At 32.1% G+C, this 10,083-nt stretch overlaps 1 protein-coding gene across 1 annotated transcript; it reads right to left on the bottom strand.

Moving 5' to 3' along the window:
• Window positions 1-5,724: 5,724 nt before the first annotated feature.
• On the bottom strand, window positions 5,725-7,492 carry LOC117171681 (protein yellow-like). Its single transcript, XM_033359201.1, has one exon. It carries the CDS (start codon window positions 7,162-7,164, stop codon window positions 5,812-5,814), a length of 1,353 nt encoding a protein of 450 aa, XP_033215092.1. The 5' UTR covers window positions 7,165-7,492; the 3' UTR covers window positions 5,725-5,811.
• Window positions 7,493-10,083: the final 2,591 nt, after the last annotated feature.

The following is a 10,083-nucleotide window of genomic DNA, read 5'->3' on the forward strand; positions in this document are numbered from 1 at the left end:
CATTTATCTGCAATGCAATATTTGCTAAAAATAATTTATTATAGATCATTTTATATCTTTACTATTATAGCATTACAATATCTTTATACTTCATTTGTGACTATTCGTGTCAAGGCCACCGAATTTAGGAGTTCGGGGATTTAGCCTCTTCGCCATACACTCTGTGGCTTAAAAATAACCCTAAAGGAACAAAAAATTCCTAAATTCGTTCATCAGACTTCTGTAAATAGACACTTCATTCCCAAGGCATCTGCGATAAGTGAACTTTTTACAAAACATCACCTATACTGTCAAGAAAATCGAAACCAAAATCGATTCTATTAGAGTAGATCATCGACATATAGAAATGGACCGGTAAGGCTGTGGGGAGAACGGAAATAGGCTCTAGAGAGAGAAAACACATATGAGACGTAGACCTATCTCTTTCTATATAAAGCTGATTGGTCGAGAATATTTTCATTGGGTGAAGTTTGGCGCAGCACAGGACCGTGCTTTGTGTCGCGAGTGCCCCAATAATGTGACATCGCACTTTTCAGAATTGATTTATTTATAATTTATTTAATGATAATTTATTGTAAATAAATGTAAAATAATGGTGGCAGCCTGTGTAGTTTGTGGGCGTTGTCAAGACGTTTACATGGGAATATGTTTTCATACGTAAGTAAAGTTATTGAATATAGTAAAATAAAAAATGTTCCAACAAAAACAAAACCTAAAAATATGAAGTTTTGTACCTATGCAATAAAAATGACTATTTTTTATGTTATAGAAATATTGTTCAGATTTTTGACAGTTTTTACATTATTTTTTAAGTCACAAAACGATTATTATTGTAGCCTTTTCAATCCAATTGCAAGAAGAATTCAAAGTTAACAAGTTTTTAAGATAATCTATCTGAGACAGGTTATTTCACATGAATGTTCTTTAAAATTCAATTTATTATAACTACAGATTTCTAATGTATTGTTTATCTTTTTTTTTTAATTAACCGTACAGAATATTTAGGCAATACCCGGGGCCATCAAATCACTTGACAGAGTCCTGAAATAGATAAAGGCAGGTCTACGTCTCATATGTTTTTTCTCTCTCTAGAGCCCATTTCAGTTCTCCTCAAAGCGTTACCGGTCCATTTCTATATGTCGATAGAGTAGATTTAATTACTTAGGAATATAAATGTTATTATTCCATTTTAAATAGAAATGTCATCGATTTATAATAATCATAATATACAAGATAGTCGATTTTGGTTTTGATACCTATATTTTACAATCTGTAGTTTTTTATCGATTTAATTGAATGCGATCGAATTATTAATATACCGTGATGTAATTTTGCTCGAAAATGTGTACATAGATTAGCATGCAATGAGGCCTTATAAATTATAACGATAGGCGTTTATGTTTTATCTAAAGTTCACTATTAATGTTCACATATCCACAACTCGAGCTAAGGCCTTAAAGTGAGGTACTGCAATTGCTGGACTTTTGTTTTCATTTAATTTAGTAAACAGGAAACCCAGATTTGTGACGGATTCTACATTTTCCAATTGGAGGCCGACCGTAATCGAAATAATACCTTAATTAAATATTTTTCATACAGTGTTCATTTTTTCTTGAGAGGCGAATTATTATAAATTATATAATAATATATAATACAAAAATATGTTTATAAATTTGTCATAGCATTGAATCAATAACTAAATTGTTAATTAGCAGAAATACGATTATCGTAACGCGGACTTTATCCACTCTGGAATGTGAACCGTAAATACAGCTTATTAATCTAGATACGTCTTTCTAATTATTTAAATATTATATAGAGTAAGTGCTGCTATCAAAGCATAATCGGCCGACCTCCATTTTATAATTACAATTTTTACCTTCTCTAATTAGTATCTTAATTTATTTTTTACAATTACCGAATTGATATCAGGCATCAGCTTAATACTCATGTGACGAAAAATCAAAACGCATTGATACAGAATACACATTAAATATTTCCATATCTGAGAATGCCTTGTAATTAAAACTTACAGAGATATTTTACTTTTAGAAAAAAACATCCATCCAGATGTTCATCTCAAGACTCACGCACATTAATAAAATAATGTACATAGACTCGGCAAGGTCATCGATACAGCGTCCAAAGTTCTTAAGAAAATACTTTGTTTCGTGATTTCCATCACAAATGATTGTTTTATCTTTCTCAATGGAAAACAATTTTCAGAAGGTTCATAGTGGCCACAGTAATCTAAAAAAATCCCAGTTTGCAAAGTTCTGAACATGTTTAATTCTAAGGGCTTCCGAAGACACTGTTTTAAAATAAAAGATGAAAATAGTACAAATTGGTGGGAATGTATTTTTGCAATAAAATACCGTGAATTACTTTAAAGTAAAATATGTAATATGAAAATTCTATTTTTTGTTGAATTGTAATTGAACTCGTAAAGCTTTGTAAAAGCTTTTAAATTCGCTCAACAGATGGTAGTTTCTAATCGATTTTTGTTGCTGTAATTTTTCCTGATTTTTACCAATTATTTAATGAAGATACTACCATTTTTTTGAAAAATTCTTACATAATACAAGTAATCCCAAATTTGAAAAAAATACAATCCGAAAAATAAATTAGGCTTTTTGAAGACGTTGAACATTTGTTAATTTTTAATAGTATACATTTAAAAATGAATAAATTGACAATATGAAGCTTTCAAACCTGAAAGATTACAAATTGCCATTAAAACTGAGAATTTCTGAACTGTATAAGTCTTTTTTAAATAGTACAATTTTGAACGTCTGCCATTTAAAATTACACATGCGTATGTAATTTACTGTGTTCTAACTATAACTTCAAAAAATTCCACCTCAATAAATAAATTCACTGTCAGCTCCCGACTTTTCCAAGTCATTTTTCAATTTTCCGTTCGAGTGGCCACCTTGAACAAAAATTTATCAAATTTTTTTCATCAAAAATTTGTTAGATACATTTAATTGAAATACTCAGCGTTCTTCAAAGACGTGCAGTATCTACTATAATTGTTTTTATATACATTACTTTATCATTTATGATACTACTTTTCTTTGGTTTAGTTCTAAATTCTACTTTTGAGGTATTTGATGTTTGAAGAAAAAAGAGTGAACAACTGGAGTCGAGTTTTTTTCACAAGAGCCTTTCTCTCCAGGGTTTTGTCGTTCCGCTCGAGTAATTCGGTGACAATTTCTTTTCGAGAGAAACTCTACCTAATTCATGATTTCATCACGAAAAGAAGATAAACTGGCATGAGAAAATCTTTTAATTTTAAATAAGAACAACTGTGTAAATCAATTACGTTATTTCTGATCTTCAAGTACCATATCCCCTCGCAGTCAATGACTCGTCAAATTATATAGTTGATGAGCCTTGTATTAAACTAAGTTGATAAAGTGTTAATGCCATGTTATAAAATAAGAATATTTTATTATTTTCCTTAATTACCTGATCAAATTAAAAAAAACTGATCCCATCTGCTTATAATATAAAATAAATCAAAGAAATATTACACGAATAATGCCCATTATCGAATAAGAATGGAAAGGAAACAGCTTGAGAATGGAAACGGCACATTTTATTAGAAAGGAATGCATCTAGGTAAAATCGAGCTGACGTAACTAAACAAAAAAATTTGAAAGATGTTGTCTTGTTTCATGGAAAATATTATATTTAAAAAATATGAAGAGTTTCCAATAAAAAAAAATTACAACCAATCAGAGTTTATTTGTTTTAACATCCTTTGGTTAATAAATTGATGGGCCTGGAAAAAAATCCTAATGTGAATTTTGATTCTTTTACTTGTACCCAAAACTAAAAAATTTGTAAAGCTATTCCTTTGATTCATGTAAAAATGAAGACTTATTTTTTATTTCCAACTTCGCAGTTCCTTCCAAAAACATGCCATTTTCATCAAAAATATTTTTAAAAACTGCAATGTTCTGCTCAGATTTCCTTGCCGAGATTTAAAATAAGTCTAAGGGGATACTTGGAAATTAAAAAAGCGTAAAAAAGCGAATATCTCGCCGAACTGAAGACGAAATTCAGGATGTTATATAAACTACAAAGTCTATGCAAACTCCGATTTCGAAGCAAAAATCAGGTAGTGGTCTAAACGGGTACACAACTTCAAATCCAAGTAAATAAAATTGCGGAATTTCAAATTGGAATCACGCAAAATTTAACAAGATTAAACATTCAGATATCACAATTGAACAATTGTGAATTAGCCGTTTCGATAATTATGTTCAAATTTTTAATTGATTTTTTAATATTGAAACATTTCAATCCTAATTACTTAAAAATATTCAACAATATTTAATCAACATTAAAAAACTAAAATGTGAACAACCACAAAGTAATCAAAAATTTAAGTATGAAATTGTTCAACGTGTTCTCAATAAAATAAATACTACAAATTAAACATTTTCAGACAAAATTATTACTAATTATGAGAGCAAAGCTGGTTCAAATAAAAAATGCGAATTGAAAAATTTAAAAATTGTAAACATTTAAAATTTGCGCTGACTAGTATTGCAGAATTTTCCGTCAAGCCAACCCTGAACGAGCTGGTAAGTGAACTTACAGAAAATTCCGTAATGATAGGCAGTTTATTAAAAAAAAATATTACAATTTTTTAAATGAAACAATTTTCTAGTTGTAAATCTTTAACATTCTTTAATTTTGAATTGAATATTTGGAATTGTTCAGAAATGAAAATTTGTAAAGAATATTATTATAAACTGATCAATTTAACCTTGAATACCAATACTACAATTATAAATTGCATGAATTAAAATTGAAGCTATTAAATTCAATTTTAAATCATTCATTTTACACAAGCTAAAAATGTTAACTATATTAAAGTGACATACTTTTTATCTGAAACCTGAATTTGTAAATTTTCAGACTGATTAAATGAAAAAGTTGTAATTTAGATGCGTTCAATAGCTTTAAATTGATCTACAAGCTTTTATTTTTTTGTGATAAATAAATTGTACAATTTAAATATAAAATGCCCTAAAACTTTCAAATAAATTCAAATAAAGAAATACCTGAATGTTTTCCTGGTAAATAAACTAATTTAGGACCACTTTGAGTTTACAACTTACAAGCACGTTTACCTGGAAGGATTCAAACAAGAGTGCCCGATAAAAATCGTAACCACCTAATCGATTTTAAATTCCGATTTTAAATTTGGTATTGCAAGTGATTATAAAATGAATGAAAAGTGATTGCAATAACCTATTTATACCAACTGGAGAAGTTATGTACCTGACAGATTTAAAACATTCTCAGACCGATCTAACAATGTCGATCATTCCTTACAAGTACCCTTGCATTCAGATCAGATCGGAAACTTGGCAAAGGGCCGAGACAAGCGGCAACAGTCGTACAATGTGAATAAAAGCCACTTTTGTGTCTGTACGTAGAAAATAAGTATCGCGAATCGACTAAGTAATTACAGCCAAGCTTCCCGCTCTAGCGTACATTCATCTAATCATTTCCAGATCATCAACCAAGATCCCCACTAGTACCGTTTTCAAAGAAAAAAGGTTCTTCAAACCCTCATTTATTACAAGATGTTGTTGATTAAAACAATCCAAATTTTGGTGCTAGCAGGACTTTCATTCTTCAAGCATCCTTTCAAGTCGCAAATCTGAATCTATCATCGCGCACCTTTACAGGATGGAATCATCCTTTTTTCACCTTTCAAAGCGTTCTACCGAAGACGCATTTTATCGTTCGTTCGTAGCACTCGAAGTAAGCACCGCCCAACTTAAAATTTTACTTCATAAGGAGGACCAATAACACGGTCAGACATGTACCCAAAGCGAATCCAACTTTATCCGCACCAGCTGTAATGGTCGGAAGAACCGGTGCACTGCCATCTTCATAGTACTGGTAGTTCCTGGCCCTGGCGTTCGACTTGATGACCCTAAAGTTATCATCACTGATGTTGTATCTATTGGCGATGAGATTCTGCAGTTTGTTTGTCACACACCAGAGGTAACCTTCCTCATCAAATGCAAAGGTGTCGGGCCACTGCATGAGCAAATGATCCCTCGAGAAAATCCTCTGACCAGTAGCAAAGGAAGGTGACTGGTATCCTGAATTTCCGCGATGGCTGGTGTTCCAATAAGCAACTGCATCATCAGCCAACAATCCATAGTACAAAATTCCATTAGATGACATCGCGATTCCGTCAGTCTGCGAACTCTTTCTTCCTAATTCTCTGACAAAATTATTGACCTCAATTGTTCTGTTCCTCAGAACTGCAGCTGGAATCGCGTAAAGATAAAAGGAAGAGAGTGGGGTATAGTAAACAATTCTCTCTCTTACGCTTGCTGGTGAAAGGGCTATCCCGTCCACGTGGATAGGTCTGTTTACATGGATCTTTCCGACCATGAAATGTGTTGCTTCTTCCTGAGCCCTCATTGACTGATGCCTAACTTTCCAAGAAGTGTTATTCCTGAGCGAATAGACAATGATGCCAGGGTCCTGTTCACTCGTATCGGTAATGTAGGCATATCCACCATCTTCATGATCAAGGACGATGTCGTTCAGGAATACAGTCTCCCTAGATGCAACCTCTGGTGGAAATACGATGCTCCTAAGAACAGCACCATCGTTTTCAAGATCAAGGATAACCAAACGAGGAGGACAATTGGCTTCAGGATTCAAAGTCATGGTATGAACTCTCCCAGTATCAAGGACCCACATCCTACCAAGTGGATCGATTTCCATACTCTGCACAAACTGAAAGGCACCGCAATCTCCAATTTCCTGCATTTCCCAGTTCGGGAATGGCCTTAGTTTCGGTTCGGTGATGTTGAACTTGATAGGACCAGAGTTGCTGTAGACTTCAATAGTTTCTGGTACCGCCGGGGTCACAGCTAGGGTAACCGGCACTCCGGTTTTGAATCTTGGTATCGCGAGATACATCTGACCCTTCCAAATCTTGATCCCAGTGATTCCATTGTTCGCGGGAATATACTCAAAACGTTTCAAAGCTTTTTCTTTAGCTTCTACTGATGGCCAGGTGACATTGATGTACTTCCACTGGAAAGTCACTCGGAAACTGTCGTGGGAACACCCTATTGCAAGAAGAGTCGCGAAAATCACGACTTCTTTCAACATTGTTAAACAAATTGTTTACACTGTAATCCAATAATAGCATAAACTTTTCGGCCACTTATTGCAATGGACGATCGATATGAAAATTTTGTGATAATCTCGAGCCAATTTTGGATCACTGTTTGGACCACTTGTGGATATTTTTGAAAAGCTTTTTCACATATAATTTCGCGAGCGGTAGGCCGCTATTCGTGTTGATGTATTCCGCGGATTTTGGCGTGTGCCAAGTGTATTACTCAATGTGTGACTCTTGACTTGTTATGCGCACGGTCCATGTCGTAGGGCGCTCGCGTTTTGACTGACGAAGACGCGGAGCGTCGTTCAGAGACGTCGTCCCTCCGGCTCTTTTTACCCCTCCATAGCGACTGTCTCTCCCCGTGACCCCACCTATGACTATGTCCCCCCTGACCACGGGTCGTTTACCATTTCCCATTGCATCGGCGTTTTAACGCTATGCCGGCGGGGATACAGCGCGGAATGCAAATAGACCGCACGGTACGGGGGCCCTATCAAAGCATAATTTATGATTCATGAGACTAGATCGGGATGAGACATGAGACACAACTGCCCTATTGTACAATGTGGCCTTGAAAATTCACCTTGTAAAGTGCAAAGTGACATCTCGACGCAACTGACGTTCTACCCATTCACACTGGACCTCGGAAGATCTTATGGATTTTTTACGACTCATGTATATTGCATATCATATAACTGCTCTATTGACAAAAAAGAAAAGTAGATGGCCTGTAAATTTTGAATAGGAATGATTTTAATTGTTTCAGAAGTAAGCGAATAAAACGCGATAAATTAATTCTTTGAACAAAATTGAGACAATGCTTGTTTCTGTTTGTTTCGAATATCAGAAATTCGATTACGAAACGTAAGTTGGCAAAAAAATATTCATCTCAGTTTTAACGTCTACCCATAAAATAAAAATAAAATGAAAAAATTATAATTTCCAAATACAAATTCAATACGCAAATACGTTAAAATTTTTAATCATGTAAATAGTTTGTAAAATTCACAAATGCTTTTCAACATTTCTCTTAAAATATAATGTAATTTTACAATTTTTAAAAATTTATTTTGTTTAACTGAAAATATAAAGAAATAGTAATAATTTATAGAATTATCTTCTGATTTCATATATAACAAAGATATTGTAAATTTATATAGTTTTAACATGAATAATCAGAGACATATGCATTTACGAAATCAAAAGTAAATCGATTCATTTTCATTTTCTTAATAACTTCTAGGTAGTATTAAATTACAATTCTTTGCGCTTTCTTTTATTTAACAGTACAACTGATTATCATGACCGAATTTTAATTTAATTTTGATCAATGGGTTTCAAAGTACAATATATCCTCAAATATTAATAAATCAACTGAAGTGGTTTTATCACGTTTTGATCACTCACTCCTCGTTTTAAGAAGAGGCTAGAATATTCTTATAATTTTAGAAAACATATGGAGAATTATTTCTCAAGTATATTGTTCTATGGAAAAAGAGTATACGGAAGCAAAATGTGGCCACTTAGATGGTCGGGAATATAGTTTTTTAAAAAATCTTTTCCATTTATCACAAGTATTCTTTGAAAAAATGAATATTTGAGCTTCAAAAATGAAGGACAAAAATAAATTTGAGTTTGTCCATAGCAGAAAACTTAAAAAAAAATTAGAGCAGAAAAAAAAGCTTTGATTTTTTCTTTTAATCAACTGGAGATTAAAAAGTGAAATTGCATTTTTTATTAGAGAAAATAATTGTTTAGAACCTTGGCGTGGTTGCGGAAGCATTATTAGTTACACCAAAGCACTTGAAACTTATTTTCATAAACGCAAGCTTTATTTCAAGTAAAAAAAATATTTAAAAAGTGTCCCCCTATGAACCAATCAAAAACTTGTAAAAATCCGATCCAAACTGTATGTCAAATAATTTTTTATCACTATAAAGAGTTACAAATTGCATAACTAAAATGAGAAATTTTTAAAGAGTGAAAGAATAAAAAAATGAAATAAAAATAAATAAATGTTCAAGTTCAAAGTTCCAAAAGGAAAAACCGAAAGCTTTATTTTGAGATAAAAAATCATGTAAAATGTGCCTTTTTCCAAAAAAGCCCAATTTATTGTCGACCTTCATTTTTATGGGTCAAGACATTTAATTTAAAAGAATGCTTATGATCAATAGTAAAATTTGTTTCATCGCTAAAAGAAGAGTTAAAAATCACTGAAATGGTCGATATCCATGGAAATGCGAAACTTTTTACCTGCTCCTCTGTACATATTTATTCAAATGACAACATGTTTTCCACATAAACTGCTATACTAGTGCACAAGAATTTTCCGAATTTTGAATTAGATGGGACAAATTTGATTTTTTTGAGTGGGTGTATTTGAGAAATTATGTCCTATATTTGAATAGTGCACATTTTGACAGTATGTAAAAGTACTTTGTATGTACAGTTCTTGCTATTAAATGACAATGACATTTTTAAGATGAAGTTAATTTTTATTAAAACATGACTTTTTTAGTTTTATGTATGACATGTATTTAGTTGCACTAGGACCAGATGATAGTGAAGCATAATTTCCTTAGATCTCAAAACAAATCTTTTTTTAAATGTTACACTTGTTACAAATTTGTGAATTATGTGGTTTTTGACTTTTTTAAATAGCTGTATAGTCGTAAAATTAAGAAGAAATACTAAGAAGTTCTGAGTTCTAAGAAAATTATAGATTGCTTCTCCAGTATGGATTAAAGGATTATCAATATTATCATAATTAATACTTTTTTTAATCATAAAAAATTATATTTTTGCTCATTTTCATAAAATTCTAACTTCAGAAAAAGTTATATATTTAAATGTTTTAAAAGGAGTTTCTATAATCGCCATTTCTTTCGTTCTAATAAAATATATGT

Source organism: Belonocnema kinseyi, chromosome 4, assembly GCF_010883055.1.
Source record: "Belonocnema kinseyi isolate 2016_QV_RU_SX_M_011 chromosome 4, B_treatae_v1, whole genome shotgun sequence".
NCBI classification, from domain to species: Eukaryota; Metazoa; Arthropoda; class Insecta; order Hymenoptera; family Cynipidae; genus Belonocnema; species Belonocnema kinseyi.